The sequence below is a fragment of the Centropristis striata genome, chromosome 7 (genome assembly GCF_030273125.1).
Source record: "Centropristis striata isolate RG_2023a ecotype Rhode Island chromosome 7, C.striata_1.0, whole genome shotgun sequence".
In the NCBI taxonomy this organism is placed as follows: domain Eukaryota; kingdom Metazoa; phylum Chordata; class Actinopteri; order Perciformes; family Serranidae; genus Centropristis; species Centropristis striata.
In genome coordinates, this window is record NC_081523.1 from 20,383,424 (window position 1) to 20,401,755 (window position 18,332).

The window sequence follows — 18,332 nt, forward strand, 5'->3', positions numbered from 1 at the left end:
TGTCGAGTCATGTCTCCGTGAAAATCATGACACTGCAGTCCCTCATTTATTTTTTAACTCATTTATGAGTGGTGATCCGCAGCTGTAGTTTGTCCATTTTTTTTGTCCAAAAAACGTACATTGACCAGGAAAATGACAGCTGATGAGGATGAGCTCTTAGCCTTTCTTTCTTTCCCCATCTTTGTTTGCAGTCTCAACAACACGTACTAGCACTTAACAACGTGTACTAGCACTATACAGATTGGTAGCCCCGGTTATCTTAACAAAAGTTCCCTTCGGTTTCTTTTCGTATGTAAGACTGCTCTGAGTGAACAGACTTGAAACAAAAAGGCAGATAACTACACATTTGCAGAATCTGGAGAGACACTGAGCCTTTCATTTAACAGCTGTTAAAAGCTCCTAGTTTGAATAAATACTGTTTTGTTTTTCACTCGGTTGTGATTTCCCCCTTTTTGCATGCAAGCTTTGAAGTGTTCTAAAAGACAACCACTAACTATTATAAATGAGAATGTTTTAATGCAAACATATTTTGCAGGGACTACTAGAATCATCATACTGGTCTTATTGTATACATCAAAGAGTTAAATCGAGCATTTATGAAGTGCTTTAGGGGATATTCAAGGATATAAAGATATGTATTTCAAAGTAGGGGTGATACGGTACATGTGTTTGTACCAAACCAACACGGTACGGACGTCATGGTTTGGTGCATACATTTTCATGGAGAATACACGATAAAAAAATCAACAAAACTTGCATGTGGAAATTAATAACAAACCTTTATGTCTGAACAGAGATAGGACCGAATCGTAACTTCTGTGTACCGTTTCACCCCTATTTACAAGCCTTATTGACCAGCCTTACTATGTAAGCGTTCCATGGCGGCAGTTGTTTCCTGCAGGTGTGTTCAGGTATGAATGTAAAGTGGCAGCGTCCCTGTGCTATCGGCCTCCTTTGTAGCGTTTGGATGCACCGCTAATGTTTCATTGATTCTACATGCTCACGTTTTTACAAGCACTTAGAACAGCCGTGCTGTAAATTCACCTTTTACAATGTCTCTCATCATCGCTGCTCACCATGTATCAGTATCTTGTTTGTCTGCTGTGTGCTTCCCATCTCTCCCTGTCTCTCTTTCTCTCGCTCCCTAAGTCTTGTTCATGTTATCTCTTGCTCTCTCATCTGTGACCTGTTTGCATGTCCTGTCTGTCTTTTGTACATACACCGTACATACTCTATCTACACTTGGGAAACCGGAAAGGGTTACAGGCAGCATACAGTATGAGTCGAGAATGGAGTGTACACACACATTCCCACATGGTGATCAAGGGCTGTGCTGAAAGTGGGATTGTAGTGAGAAGAATACAACAGTATTTTTTTCTGTTATAAAAATAAAGGTTAGTTGGCTCATCTTCAGAGAGACAAAAGATTACAAATGCCCCTGTTTTCTGCATGTTTTCAGAACAAAAGTAGGGGATACAGATTTTGAATGTGTGGGAGAGTAGTCAGATTCTAGCCCCACATCTCCCCCTCCAGGCTGAAATGAGGATAGCATGCAGCATCATCTACCTGGCTGTATCTGTGTGAGTTACATAAATGCAGACAGACAAGCAGAGTGTCAGTGAATTTTACTATTTGAAGTTGCAGCAATGTTGCAATGTTAATTAGAATAAGACATGGCACCTGTGACAAGGATACACTAGAGAGTTAAACCCCCTGCACGGACTCACAGGCGTTCCACAGATTAGACCTCTGCTCACATTGAAGGTGGGCGTAGCTGTGCTGGGAATGATTGAGGTCACAGGATGTAGATGTATTAAAGACAATGACAAAGGTGTAATATTTCCCACCCCAATAGGTGACATAAAGCCAAAAGAAAAGTCAGAGAGATGTCAATCAAACAGTCTCTTCATGCCTACTCAGTGGCATTCAGTAAACACCTGTGTGGGTGGACAATGGCTGTGTACAGAAATTTCAAATTTCAACCATCTTTGTGTTATTGCAGTGCGGGTGTGTGTGTCATCCAGCGGACTTTTGCTGGCAAATGAGCAGCGAGCTCTGTGCGCTGACAACATGGAGGGAAGCCAAACATCGTTCATCTGCATATGGTACCCACAATGCAATGACACAAAAATGTGTCGGTTGAAATCGGTGTTGTCAGTTGGGGTTGATAAGACTTGAAGTTGCTGGAAATTATGAGCGGTCAAGAAAAAGAGAGAAAAGTCCTAAAAGTTGTCCCACCCTAAGAGGTGCAATAGGAGATGTCAACATTTGGGGGTCTACCATGTGTGTTTAGGGCACATTTCTAATGCTGCGTTCCTGAAAACTTGGAGCTCCAAAGCTTTTAACCAAATACTAGGAAATATACAATGGAACACCAGTCAAAGTTGGAGTTCCTGCTTGTAACTTTAGGGCAAATCTATGTACCCCAATTCCTCGAAGCAATTGTGGATGTCGCACAATAATGGTAGTACCTATTGAAGCACCCATTGAAAACAAACAACTAAAAGGTAATGTGTATTCAAGTTAAATAATAAATAATATAATTATATAAGAAACATTTCCAATTATACTATTATAAAAATACCATAAAATTAAATGCATAATGGCATTGGCACTTAAATATACATGGAGACTACAATGCTGGGAGTTCAATTGGGTGATGAATTGAGCTTGTCATGTTTTTTTGACGAGGCTTTGCATCTTGCACCTGGAACTTTCAGGTTGGAAGTTGGACATTTTAACTGGGAAATTCTGAACTCCAACTTTAACTGGGATGGAAATAAAGTATGCATGTGTAAAAGGGTGAAAATAAATGAAATATCTCTCTCCCAGTTGCCCGTTGTTCAATGTTAGTACTGTAGTACAGGAGTTGCCTCTAATGGAAAAGCCTGCTCCTGACGACGCTAGGGAATGTAATTCTACTGAAGGAGTCAGTTAAACTGTTGCTTTCTGCTCCGTCAACAATGCTTTAAATAGGATATGATATGTTAACTAAATGGCAGGGTGTAAATAAGAAACCAGTTTAGCTAAGCTTCACTGTAAGTATTGGTCCCAAAAGGGAATTGATCAGAATTGGCAGAGAATTGCACATTCAACAGTAACTTGAGGCTTTAGAGAAATGGATTATCCCATATTTCCCTCTGCAGCATGCCCTCTGCTTCTCTGCTGTGTATGTGTTCTCTTTTAAGCACAAATCAAGCCGTGCAATTTTCTGTGTATCACAGTGCGCGTGTGTGTTTGTGCGTGTTTGTCTTTGGATAGCATACAGCTAAATCACTTATTTTTTCTTTTTTTTTCCTAATACCTCTCTCTCTACAGGGAAACTAGGCTAGTTTGCAGAAGGCAGCACACAGATGAAGAAAATATGGTTTGGGACTTCAATAATGTGGTCTGGGGGAAAATGCTGGAAGTTTATGATGCAATTTGATAGACATGGAAGTCTGGGTTAGATTCATAAAGGGCTTTTGAATAAAATAAAATCCCATCATATCCACAGGTACAGTGCATCGTGCACCAGGAATAACCTGCTGTGTGGCTATGTGGCACACATGTACGCCATGTTCAAAAGTAGAGCTGCAATCATTCATCGAGTAGTTTATTAGTCGATCAACAGACAAGTAAACACAAATAATTGTGATAATTGCTGAACCGTGTGACACATTTTTCATGTTAAAATGTCAGGAGATGCTGTTTTTGCTTATTAAATATGGAGATCTTCTGCTTTTCTTTATGTTTTTGGATAAAACAAGACATTTAAAGACATCACCTTGGACTTGGAAACTGGGATGGACAATATTCTCTATTTTCTAACATTTTAAAGACCATGATTTATCGAATAATTGAAAAATAATAGACAGATTAATAGATAATGAAAATGATCATTAGTTGCAGCCATAATGGGATACAATTGAAAGTATTAAGAACATGGATAGGAAGTTATTTGTATTTTAGGGTTATGAAATGCCCTTCCTCTCTTCGTGTTTTAACATCTCATTTTCACTCTGACTTTGTTGAACAAGTATTTAATCTGCATCACAATGATGCATTTTTATTGTTTTAATATTGTGGGCTCTACATGCATTCGCCTCATTTCTCTGCAGTTTATCGCTTGGTAAACCCAATCTGGTGTCCAAAATGTCCGGGATTCTAACTGTTTTGTGTGTGTGTTTGTGTGTGTGCTCATTGCAGCTGGCAACGTGGGACCCAGTCCATGGCTTGAACGGCACGCTGACAGACAGGAAATTGGAAAATAACATGAGAGGAGTGGTTTTACGAGTCGTCACTGTTTTGGTGAGTACAGCTGACCTTTGTTTTATTTTCCTTGTGCATTTCTTTTTATATCATCATTCTGTGATCTCCAATCGGCCGTACATAAAAAAAAGAGCTTTTTCAGTGTTCCCCGTTTGAAAATTGTCCTGCTGTTCACTCAGAAGAATCAAAGATGGATTGTTGTGACTGCTGTTCGCATGTCAGACTTCAGCCTTTTGCTCCATTGTAAATCCGTCCTTTTGTCTAGGTTTCTGCCCATCATTCAGCTGTGTCTCTGCGGAGATGTAGGCTGGGACAGGCAGAGAGAGGGAAGGAAAATGGCAGGCAAACATTTATGAGACAGTGTTGAGAGGAAAGTGAGGAGTCAGAGAAGGCAAACACAAAGACATTGTAACAAGATGAGCTTACTAATGGACCAAACTATCATCATTTCATTAGCTTCCATTTTGACATTTGACAGTTAGATGATAGAAAACGTTGGAGTCTTGATGATAGTGAGACTCCGGCTCTTTCTGTCTCGCCTGCAGCATCGATTTGAGTACATCCCATGAGTGCTTTAAAGATTCACTGCTGTAAATTCTTCATATCCCGTCTTTGAAGTGAGAAGCAAAGAAAGAGATAATGCCAGACATCTTTGTGACCATCCTTTTTCTCTCTCAATTTTTTTCCTGACTTTGATTTTCATCATCCTTAAAGGGATTGTGTTTTTGAGTGTCGCTGTTTTTCCCATCATTGGATTAGGGTGGCTCCTTTAGGTGCTCTATATGTGCACATCTGTTGTCCTCTGTACTCTTCATGTTCTATACTTCTTGTTATGTAAACGTGTGTTACCTGAGATGACTGATGCCTCATGAGGGCCTAAAGACAGAAATGGATAAAAACATAGTCAAATGTCCAGGGTGCTGCCCGGATATACACTGTTTTCTTTTTACGTGAGAATGGTTGGAGGGCAAATCCTGATTGTGTGTGTAAGTGTGTGTGCATGATGTGGAGGTTTCCAAAGGGACCTTTGGAACAGATTGTTCTGTGTTGCCCTGGGCTTTTTCTGCTCTGATATAACTGTTTTGTGTCTGTAAGGTGCAGCAAGTTGCTTCAGCACCATGCACAGGGGCTCTTTCCCTGTAACAAACATGCATGTGTGTGAACACACACGTACACATGCAGATACATTAACCTGTTAACGGATGCGTTTGTTTTATTCTATCAGCCAGACTGTTGAATAGGTATCGATTAGTTAATTGGTGATGAGATCATACTACTATTAGGGACAATGACTCTAAATCAATGCTATCGATTGGCTGGGACTATATTGATTATTAAATGGATGTGGCTACATCACTATAATTATGTGTTCATGGTCCTCTGCAGGGCTTGGTAGAGTGTACACATTCTGGTCACAAGTGTCACCATAATTGATATTTTTGCAACTGGGAATTTAATTTGAAGATTTTAAACGGTTACAATAAAATTATATAAAGATGTTACAGACAGGAAGTTTATTTTATTTAGATGTAGCACTCTGACGGTGCAAAGTCAGACAGCCTTAAATTACTCCTCACTGACTTGCATATGTTCTTTTTATGTTTTTTTTTTTTTCATAAAACTCTACTCCATTTTTTGATGGTGCACCCACAATCCTTTTGTTCTACTCCACATTTATGGGTGGCAAGGTGTTAATATAAACTGCAGCCCAAATATACAGCCAAAGGCACACGACGTCCCTTTTTAACTTGACTTCACACATTTGGGGATAATGAAAGAGCGTGCAGTGTTTTCCTCAAATGAACCTTAAGCTTTTGTATGGTAGAGAATGAAGCATACAGTAACCACAATGTCATACACAGATACACTTGTACTACAATTCAAAGTGTTGTGGCAATTGATAACTGATAAGGCTTTTTTTGATTGTTTCAGACATTCAATTGGTTTCAATTACCTTCGTATCTCCACCAAGGAGGTAATATTTTCCGTACAAATTGTCTGTTTGTCAGAGGGATTACAGAAAAAGTACTGGCCCGATTTTCATGAAACCTGGTGGAAAGATGTAGCAAATAGTTCCCAATCATATTTCATGGCTCACGTTATCCATTTCCTTTGCTCTTTGTTGTCACAAGAACACTGTAAAAGCTATCAACATGTTGTTTAATTGCTCTGAGCAATAAAATACAGCACATCTTTCAAGCGCCCATGTTGTTTCTACATTCCAACTTAATGAACACTCCGGAGTCGGAACATAACAGTAGAGACATGACAGAAAATGTGGGGGAGGTAACCTCAGTAAAGGTGTCTGGCTGAAGACATTGGTATCCATGATCGCTGACCGAACCTCCATGCAAAAGGGACGCCCCGAAAAGTTCACAGCAGACTTTACCTACACGAGTTTGTACCAGTTGACAAAAATGTGGGACCTGTTGAACTGAGAAAAATCTATTTTAATGACAAGGCACAAAGTACTGCACTGCTTGTCTGTTGTTTTTGATGCATATCCTCCATCTCTATCAAGCAGAGGCTGAGGGAAAATTCATTTTATAACAATATGAAATCTAATCTTCTGCAGAGACTGGCAGGGCTTTTCAAAAGACATTTTACACCAATTTCACAGACAAATCTGCAGAGTGTTTGGAATGTGCTCACTGCTACATGACACAGTCATGCCCAGCATCCCCTCAGAGGACTCTTCAAATGCCATTACTTAGTCTTAGTGAGAAATTGTTGTTCCATGTTGCAGTCATATGCCCAGAAACACCTGGTCAAAAACCACACACGTCCAGTCAGGAGGAAATGGGGTAAATGGGGTGCACTTATATAGTGCTTTTATCCAAAGCGCTTTACACTACACACTATTCACCCATTCACACACACATTCATATTGGTGCCACCTGCCACCATTGGGTTCATTCACAACCCTATCAGGTGCAATTTGGGGTTCAGTATCTTGCTCATCTTGCGATGTAGCTGCCATGGTTGGGGATCGAACCACCAACCTTCCTTACTACCTACCTTACAACCTACCTTACTGGACGAAAGCCCAGGGACAGGGGAACTAGGGCCAAAGGAATTGGAGTAGAGGAAAGGGACCAGGGAGAGGGATGAGATGAATGACAGATGGGAGGATTATCAGAAAGACAAAGAAGGAAGAGAAGGATTGCTCGATATAGAGGGAATTGAGACGATATTGCAAGGATGACAAGTGGGAAGTACTGTAGCCTCGATGGATGGATGAATGGAGAGAGAAGAGGTGGTCGAGACATCTGTGAGGGAAAGCTGGAGACGTTGGGGTGTGGAAAAATGCCAAATGGTGTATATCACAGCTGGTGATTGGCAGAGCAAAGGAAGAGATTGCAAAATAACAACAGACAGACAGAAAAAAAACGGATTAGTGTCTCAAAGTCAGACTACATCTCAGAAGGTAATTTTTCGTGACAACATTTCAGTCTGGAAACCCTTGACTGAGTATCGATTGAGCCTGGCAGCACAAAGCCACACAAACCGGTGAGCTATGGGAAGTGTTTAGATGATTACACGACTTGTTGCCTCTCAAAAGTCAAAATTCGAACAGCTAAAGGAGAAGTTATCCTCATTTTTTATGTTTTTTTCTTTGGGTTTCTACTTTAATGTTAAAAAAACTGATTATTTTTCTCAATCTGTCTGTCCTAATATACCTGTATTCACCTACTGTCTGAAACCCAAAAAGCCCAGTATGCTCTGATTGGTTATCTTTTCCAGGCATTTACACTGTCGGCACCTCTACACTGTCATTGCAGCCGGGTAATGACTGTTACGACACTGTAGCTGCATTTTCCACCTCTATATAGTATAGATGTGACAGCACAACCTTTATTTTTATTGCAACTAGACCTGGCTTATGAAAAAAGTATGACAATATGGAAGCTTTAAACCAGATGTTTTAAATTTGGCTGTATGCCTTATGTATTTAACTTCAGATTTATTTAGAAAAATTATTTGGCTGGAAAGTTTCGAGAGATTTGCCAATGTCCAACAAAAAACCACAATGTTTTACAAGCTAAAAGACAGAAAAGAAAGACTAGTGGTAGTCCAGCAATTGGTGTCCTCATGTAGTCAGGTGTAGGAACGGTTCATGTTGATGTCAAAGTGAAGGAGAGAGCTGTCATGTACTGTACAGCCAACTTGAAATGACATCTCTGTCAAACAACCGGTGCCCTTGCCAAAGAACAGCGAGCTAAGCTAAAATCTTAAGGGACACTAGAGAGACATTCTGTCCTCCTGGTCCTTGGTCCTGGTCTCATAATGATGGACCTGCAGTCCATCATTATGAGATAAACTACCAATCATGCGTACATACTTTCAAACACTCAAACCCCTACATACATACACCTACACTGAGTCATGTACATGTCTTGCTTTGTATTGATTTGTATTGGTTGTAGATCCTATTGTTATCTAGCAAACTGCCGTGGGATGTGTATGCATCTACATGCGTGTGTACAGTATGGATATGTGTGCTTGTGTGTGGGGGGTTTGTTTTCACTGTACATCACAGAGTGTGATTTCTTGGGAAGCAATCAATGCACACTGAGCTGAATAGTTATTGGGAAAACATAAAGCGAAAATGGAAATGGAGGAAAATCGAAGACGGATATGTTTTTTAGAAACTGCTCAATTTTCTACATTATGTATATTTTTTAATCGATCAAGTGAAACCATACTGAATACACGTTTCCTTTTTTTGCACTTTGTAAACTAGATTTTTTTTTCATTCTTTGCTTTATTGTGCAACATGATATATTGTTTTCCTCTTTAATCGCTTGGTAATCATAACATATTCCTGTACTGATTTACTGATAAGCAGCTTGTTAGGCCCCTGCTTTTCTACCCATTGGATAAAGAATGTTATAAAGAAGTTAACATAGAAAATCCGTCTGGTTATATGTATGATATTACATTTGCTGGCACCAGTGGACTACAGCCCATTTTACACAGGTGGAAATAGTGTGCCTTTGTTCCACCTTGCTGTCTGTATAAAAGTCACAAGGACAGAATGGGGGGACAGATGTGTCCTGCCTCTGATCTGGCAGCGCCGGTAGTAACATATCTGCAAAATTGGCGAGCTGACGTCTTTATAAAAGGGACAGTCGGCATGGCAGACTCCACGCAGTCTAGTGATGTGCAGGTCGACTCAGACGTGTCAAACAGGGTCAAAGAAGAGTAAGTTATTAAATAACAGTCCATCCTCTGCACCTTTTCTTCCCCTCTCTCTCTCTCTCACACACACACATCTTGGAGAGCACTGCAGTGCTCAGTCCAACTCATTTTTTCATTTTTTCCTCTCATAAAAGTGCTATTATAATGCATAAAGGTTGCAGTTTGCAGGGCATTGTAGATCGGTTCGAACACACGAGATCCCGTGTTACACGTCACGTCTATTGAATGCTCCCTTAATGCTGGCGTGCTATCTAAAATCATACAGTTGGATGGAATTATGCTGCTGTTGGTTGGTTCAGTGCGAAAAAACAAAACCGGCGTAACGGCCGACGTCCATTACACCATCATTGCGTAATTTCTGTGTGAAAGAGACTCATAAAAGCTTGATATCTAACTTCTCTGATGTATTCGCCAGTACTTATTAAATTCTAAAATATGTCATAGCTACATGCATGATTTACCGGAGAAATAAGCTTCCAATGTAAGCGTTCATCTTAGAAGAGTATTTGGAAGCATTTGGGCAAATGCCCGATTGTGTATTGTCCCCTGTATAACAAGATCAGCATATTTTCTCCACCATGTTTATGTTTGTTTGTTTATAAAGGTTTTAAGTGCCCACATAGGAAAGCAATCAGTGGTACGGGGGGGTTATTCAGTATGTATGGCAGTGTGTGCCACTGGGTGTTCCTCTTCTTGATGGATGGATGCTTGTGGTGAGAAAGGGACTTGGCATGCATGTCCACTCACTGCCTAATAGCTTATTGAACAGCAGCAGCTAGCAAGGATTAGAAACCGCCAAGTTAATGCGAAGCGTTGCCTGTATGTGTGTGTATGTGTGTGCTTAATGTGCAGCCAGTAGCCAGTCAATATCACACAGGCCCTCATAAATCTGTGAGACATATTGGCCTAAAACATTTCACTCATCAATAGGGATTTATTAAAGAAGAGAGAAAAAGAGGCGTGAGAGAGAAAAGGGTCAGGGAAACAGACAGGAGCTGAAGAGAAAACTCCTCTATGAAACACTCAATCCAAGTACAGTAAATAAAAGTAAACACCAGTTTAGTTTCCAACTAGCTTCCTGCTCGCTTGTTGAGAAATACTGTGTTTCTCCTTGCGCTGTGTTCACTTAATTGCCTAAAATGTCAGCATTGCTGGGTGTCATTTAACCTCAACAGGAAGCTGCCCTTTAGATGCCGTGGTGATATTGATAAACAAGAGGTTCGGCTGTCCCAAGCGCTTTTCAAAATGAACCAATAAAAAACAAATCTGCTGAATTGCATGGTGCAATTATTGATTTTCAACATTTTAATTCACTTGAAAATGTTAAATAGGTTATATTAAAATAAATTACTAAGACACGGTACTCTTTGTGAATAAAAACAAAGCTGAGTAGGGGACTTTGGGAGCCTAGCCAAGACACAATTGACTTGGTACATGTTTATTTTTTCTCCTATAATGCCAAATAAAATAAGGAAATGCTTGACTAAGAATTTGAACATGTGGACGGATACTATGTACAGCATGTTGTTGCATCTGTTCTGAAACATTTATGAGCATCCAGTATGACTTCATAATAACCGAAGGCAGAATTATATCTGGTCAGAGTTTTTATCTTGAACTTTTTTTGTATGATGTTAGTAAAAGAAAAAACAAAACAAGTGCCACCAGTGATATTAAGTTTTCTGATTTTTGTTGTATACCATATATGTGCTCAGTTAAGGCACTTTAGAGGAATTTTTAGTGAGTCCTCATGCTGTTACATTGCAAAGCAAGTTTAGTATCCCTGTACTAGGGAATCAAGCATACCCATACATGTCACAAGAGAGGGGGATGTGATGCATGTTTCTCCCACCGGGATGAGATCTCACCCCGGCTATGACATTTCACATCACAGAAGAGTGATAAATTCTATTTACACCCAAATACATAAGATGTTAATGCATAGAAAAAGTTGGGGGCGAGCTTTCAAGAGTAGCAATGTGTCAGTAGAAGTGAAAAAGAAACAAAAATGTAAAACCTGTCGGTCTTAAAGCATAAAAAGCATTGATTTTGTTAGTGGTATGAAATGTATTCATATTTTTTTTTATTATGTTAACTCTAGAGGCAGGCTTACCTTAATGTTTGGTGTTTTGACAGTTTGTATTTTTTAGGCATTAAACTGATGCTTCTTTCCATTTTCAGTAGTAGTGTGTTTGTGATCTTTTGTACTGTATGAGTAATGTAGGCTCTCAAAGACATTCTCCCAACCTTTAAGATGAGCGCTTGTGGTGGTATAATGGCCACTTGAGTAATTGGGTGATTTAATGCTTGAATGACTGGTGTATTGATTGGCTGTTTGCATGACTTACTGACAGACTGATTGATCTTTGCCTCCCAGGAGGAGCCGTTTGTAATGGTGTCAGAGAACGTTCTGGGAAAACCAAAGAAGTACCAGGGCTTTTCTATCGACGTCCTGGATGCTCTGTCCAACTACCTGGGCTTCAAATACGAGATCTACGTCGCTCCTGACCACAAGTACGGCAGCTTACAGCCTGACGGTCAGTGGAACGGACTGATGGGTGAACTGGTCTTCAAGGTGAGGAGAAAATAATTTACATACATGCACAATCACAGGATTCACACAAACAGTACGACAGCACTAAGATGGAGTATTGGAGAACAATGACATGGGTTGGATAAACGTTCAGAGAGAAATGGTAGTTTCTTGCTTATTTATGTTCAGACACTTTACAAATACACAAGGAGGACAAGCAGGCGTGCAAGTTGACATAATACTATAGGCATCACTCACAAATCTCCAAAATGTCAAAGATTTTGATACCCAATCCCAGCACTGATTTCATCCATGGTGTTCCTCAAGGTCTTGGATTTTTGACCATTTTTATCCATTCTAAAGTGGAAAAAATAGTCAAATCTAGCACCAAGTCTGTGTAACAAATGGTATAAACCACAAAATTGCTGCAACAACTTATGAGACATCATGTGAATAGCGCATGTGAATAGCTTTCAGATGATCACACCACTTCTAGGTGGCATATACTGTTGACCTTTTATCTACCTCTTAACATTCTCCTGTCCTCCAACCCACTACTCTAAAACTAGGGGTGGAATGATAAAGGGTGAAGTTTTTTAAACTGAAGAGAGAAATTTAGACATTCACTAACTAATTCAGCATGCAGTCTGAAGTGGGTTAGAGAAAGGTGACCTCAGAAATTTCAGAGAAGTCATATTCCATATTGGTAAAATCACAGCAGCTTTCTAATGATTTGACTAGCTTTGAGTATCTTCAAGTATTTTATGCATAAAATCTGACAGGCACTTGAACCACTTCAGCGAAAAGTTGAGAAGTGGCGTTGACGCTTCTGTGGGAAGCTGTGAATGTGGATTTCACACAGATGGGGAGGTCACCGTCTGAGGGCAATGAATTGCCACAGCTGGGTGATAATTTTAACAGAGCTGCAGTAACATACAGGTTACTCAAGGTAGCGTTACCTTTGTCCTCCACAAAGTGTACCAATTTCTTTGTTCTAGTGGGTTTATTGCCCTCAATTTCGATGCTAAAGCTGTCTATTGTCCATCTTTCTATTAAGCTTTTTGAGTAGCTATTGACAAAAAGTACTGAATATTTGAGATTTTTTTTTCAAAATACTGAATATGTTTAATATTAAAATCCATCCGTTCATCTTTGACTTTTTACTGCAGAAAGAACTTAAGCAGCAGAGAAACAGACAGAGAAGAAAGTGGACATTTTAAATGTATCCAGTCTGAGTGGTGGCAATAATTCAGAGTACATTTCATTTTGCCACAGAAACGAGCCCCATGCAAACTCATTAAGAAACATCTGAATATGCTGAATAGCTCATGGTTACTCAGACCTCCACCGCTCCTCTGGGACCTTGGTTCCTTAAAACATTCATTGAGTGTTGTCATGTTTGGGCTCACCAACAATAAGCCTTGAGCTCACCTCAGTTTCTTACAGTCACGCTATTCTTTCCCCCCAAAATAATTTATGGACTGCTAAAATGGGATGCAACAAGGCCGAGGCAGTAATGGGTCCTTTTTTCATTCAATAGCACAACTGAGCAGAGGTCAGATAACAGGAATATATTAGCTGGGTACAGCATTGTCACTATTTAAATTAAGTTTGCTTATGTATTATTAATCCATAATCTATTCAATTTTTATATGCTATGTGTTGCCTTCAAGACTAATGAACCCTCCTCAGTAACACTAATGGGCACTAATTTGGTCATTCTTCTAGTATGAACAGAAGATTAAACCTATTTAATGAAATTTTGACACAGCTAATAATAGGTATGATCAGGTATAATGTTGAACTGCTAGAGGTCAGTGCAGCAAGGTTTGCTGTATGCAGTTGTTAAACATCTCTGACATGAAGCGGTGTTGGTGCACATGTTAAATACACTTTGACACATTAATTCAACAGTAAAATAAATTCTCCAAATGCCCTTTGGTCTTTGATTACCATTTCCCACAGTGTTTGTGCGAATGCATGCTCATATCTGCATGGATGTGTACGATGGCCTCTGTCCTCCTGAAATTGCACTAAGCTACTGCATATTTTGCTAATTCTCCATAGATTAAGAACGTTTTTTTTTTAATCAGCAATATTTTCTAAGACGTTTCCTCTGTTATGTTTTCAGTTTGGTTTATATGTTTGTTGTCTTTTTGTCAGCAGCATTACAGAAACATTTCTGCAATGATTTTCATTAAACTTGGTGTAAGGGTGTAGCACAGGCCAATGGGGAACACATTACATTTTGGAGCCGATCCAAATCACAGAGCGGATGCATTAATTATTTTTCACTTTTGTTAACATTGCGTGTTATGGCATGGCCTTGGCTGAGGTTCGTGATCTCTGAGTGCCCTTCTAGTTTTCTTTTGCTGTGAGTCAGGTTTGAATGTTTTTTCAACACCGGGCTCTCCTTCCCTTGACCTTGTATACTTGTGTGTGTGTGTTTTCAGCCTGTGTACCCCGCTCACCCCTCCCCCCCACTATTGCAACAGCTCACAAAATGATAGAGAAATGCTTTGAGCACAATGCATATTTATGTGTACACAGACAAGCGCAGGCTGTGAGTAAACCGAACATTTTGTTTTCCCCATCAGTCAGCAACAAGGTTTATCTCTCCGAAAAACCCAATTATACCAGATAATTATTACCCAGAGTGCTCTCTGGAAGTTTCCATGTTGACTGACCACAGCAGTCAACATGGCAATTCAGCTCTGTTCACAAACACACTTGCATTTGCATGCATGTCGTCGTGTTGTCTTAACCAACAGGCATCCTGCAGGGCTTCAACTAATGTTCTTCTTATGCAGTGTAAGTGACAATTTCTGCACATTTAAGCATTTTGTTTCCTCACTCAACTGTGAAATTAGCAGATTTTCTTTTCTTTTTTTTGCCTACAGTGGATTAAAAATTGTGTTTGTTTTGTGTGTGAATGTGTGTGTGGATGTGGTAAGCATGCAAGTGTGTGTTTATATGTGTGTAATGTGTGTGTGCAGTGGCTTTAGGGCTCGCCTACAAAATCAAACTTATTTCAGTCTGTTGTTTCTAGTAAATAAAATCACATTATCTAACAAGTTTATAATATATATGTGCAATCCTGGTACTAGTGTTCAAACATACACGTTCACAACAGCATCTTAAATCCCTGTTATGTTACAAGCAGATGTCTACAGCTGCTAGCCAAGCACTGGGGACTGAAAACATTTTAATTAGCCATTATTGTTTCCACATTTAAGCTGAGCTCATCCTATTTTTCTTGGCAGACATACTCACTGACAGCTTTTTTTCAACTTAAAGTCTTTACACGTAAATAATTAAAGCAGTCGTTTGTTGTCTCTTAAAATTCAAAATGATGTGAAAAGCTTTGAATGAATGAACAATTCCAACACATCAAAAGGTGCCTAGTCCACGCTGGTTAAGTAAGCATACTTATGTATTATGTGCAGGCAAAACAGAGCATAAAACACATAAAATATCAATACATGCACTTAATTTTTGGTATTGTCTTCTTTCTGACCTCAGTTGTATCTGTATTTATCTTCAGTCTCTATTTCCTACTAAGGCGACAAATGCTATTTAACAAACTTAAAAGATCATTGTCAGTCTCTGTGGGGAGAAATGTGTTGTCTGTATTCAGGGCGCCAGCTGTTGAATTAAAAAATCTAACCCAATATCTACTTGCTCAATTTTTATTGCTAAGTTGATTAAGAGTGAAAATTAGTCATCAGTAGTTTAGTAACAGCAACAGAGTTCTCATTAATAACTAAAGTTAATTGTTAGTTCAGGGAAGGTCAATATTGCACATCACAAAAACTTTCTGAAAGTCTGGTTTGATGGTAATTGTATTCAATAACTACTTTTGAACCATTGTTTTATCTCCAATGCACCTGTCTTTCTACAGATGTGCAGAACCACTTATTCTGAATGTTTTGTAACAACATTTTTTCCATTGACTTTTCAAAGAAAGCTCTGTTCTCAGAAAAGCTTATGTTTGTCTAACAACAGCCCATGTTTAGTAGGTAATGATAAAGTTTGGGCAGCGCTCTGAATTAAAATCCTTGTAATAAATGCTTGTTTTAACAGGTAAAGGCCCTTATAAGTCGTTATACAGTATGATGCTTGTAAGAAGACTGTAGGAGCTTATAATAGCAATATTAACATGTTTAACATTGGAGTATCATACATTTATAAGTACTTGTAATGTAATGTTATTGAATATTATTGATAACTTTGAGTTCCTTGTAATAATTTATAATGGCATTATGAACACTGATATTTAGTTGAACTAATTTAGTGATAAAGCCACTGTTAAACCTTTACTAAGCTTTTTTTTGTTGCTATTGAATCTTAGGCAAGAACAATGTCTTATTAACCCATAAGAACCCATGGTGACACCCAGGTAACAAACACTTTAAATCTTCTAGAATCTCCCATATTCAGCTTTGTGCTTCACATTAACTCTTTAAATCCCTAAGCGACACATACTCAACACCCTGGTGTGGTGACAGTCATGTGACTGTGACAAGAAGTGACTTCTCCAAAATATGGCTGTGACTGGAAACAGAAATGTGAAAAAGTAGCTAATTTCAAAAAGCTTATTTTTTTTATGAGGCTAAGTTAAAACCAATCTAACAATTCTAATCTGTTAATAGGGTGTCCTGTATTGCATTTAACTTGTTCTGACCATATTTCCTGAACAAATTAAAGTCACAATTTTGATATAGCCTGTGTTATGATGATGCAAACAAAAAGGCAAATGGGTTATTCGTTTTTAAAAATCTGAAGAATATTTTTTGTTAAACAGCACCATTAATGTCACAATTTTGATATGTGTTGTGGAGATGCAAAGAAAAAGGCAAATTTGAGTCTCTGTAAGTAGAAAATGTGTCTTAAAATAAGAAATATCATAAACATAAATACCATAAACACCCAATGTCACATCACAGATCTTTGACATTTAGGGGTAGATTTTTTTAAAAACATCATAAATGTGTTCTATGTGGTCCACTTGGTCTGTGGTATATCCCCCATAATTTTCCATTTGGGTTCCTTATGGGTTAAGCTGAATAAATCCTGCTGTTTTTACTTTAGATCCAGTCGCTACAATAAGCAAAGTTAATTGTTGAAGTGTTAAAGTGCATAAAAAAGTATGTATTAATGTGAACACATAGTCTTATTACCCCGCATAGTCTTATTAAATAATAATGTTAATAACCATTTTAAGACTTCTATAGACCTCACCTATAAGTTGACACGAATTACAAGGACCCTAGTAAAGGTGTGACAGCAGTATTTGAAAGCACTGCTTTAGATGGTGGGACGCAACGCAGGCATGACTTAAAGCACTAACCTAACTCTGGGTACAAAAGTCCACAGTTTTCAGCTGTGTGCCTCACCTACACATTTTCACACTGTTGATACTTGAAACTCCTCTCTTCCCCTGCGCCTCTTGCAGCGAGCCGACGTTGGACTTTCTGCCCTGACCATCACGCCTGAGCGAGAGAGCGTCGTGGACTTCACCACACGCTACATGGATTATTCTGTGGGCGTTCTGCTGCGCAAGGCCGAGCGCACCGTGGACATGTTTGCCTGCCTGGCACCCTTCGACCTGTCACTGTGGGCGTGCATCGCGGGCACCGTGCTCCTCGTTGGCATCCTGGTGTACTTGCTGAACTGGCTCAACCCACCCCGGCTCCCCATGGGCTCCGTGTCCTCGACAACACTGTACAATTCCATGTGGTTCGTGTACGGCTCCTTTGTACAGCAAGGTAAGGAATAAATGGGACTTAAAATTCCTTTTTTATTTACTTGTCAGTTAACTTGTATTTTAGCTGGAAACTGATGGAATTAATGAAACCGGCATGCGCTTCTCTCTTTTGGAGCATTTTAATGAAGCAAGTTACGCCCTTTTAATTCTGGGGTTACTGGAATTATTTGTATGTTTTCGTAGTTTATGATTCTTACCCCAGCTGGCAGCCAGACGGTGCACAGTAGTGTTATTGTTTAATATTTAGCTGCAGGGATATTCGCTTCAACAACATAGTACATTTTGCAGGGTCTATCCAAGATGAAAGATAATGGAAGGGAAGGAAGGTGTTGAAGAAAAATGTGATTGCTAAAGCAATCCAATGTCAAATAGCTGTCCTCTGGGTAACATAAGTGTTCATTGACCTTTCATGTTTGAGCACAATAGTCAAATGAGAAGAAAGGGAAAGAGAGGTTTTGTTCCACATGGATTGAGCGGAGGATAATGACCTCATCCTGAATTTCTACCCAAAGATTTTCCAGAATCCATTGGGCCGTGCTTAGGTGGGGAGATCAGAAAATTGACATCCAGGGAAGGATT

General features: G+C 39.3%; 1 protein-coding gene across 2 annotated transcripts in view; it reads left to right on the forward strand.

Moving 5' to 3' along the window:
- grid2 (glutamate receptor, ionotropic, delta 2) overlaps positions 1 to 18,332 on the forward strand; it is a 522,539-nt gene that overhangs the window by 392,068 nt on the left and 112,139 nt on the right. For both annotated transcript variants that reach the window (XM_059338134.1, XM_059338135.1), the window contains exons 9-11: positions 4,189 to 4,290; positions 11,831 to 12,028; positions 17,442 to 17,754. In XM_059338134.1, the coding sequence (XP_059194117.1) occupies positions 4,189 to 4,290; positions 11,831 to 12,028; positions 17,442 to 17,754 (613 nt within the window). The remainder of the gene's footprint in view (positions 1 to 4,188; positions 4,291 to 11,830; positions 12,029 to 17,441; positions 17,755 to 18,332) is intronic.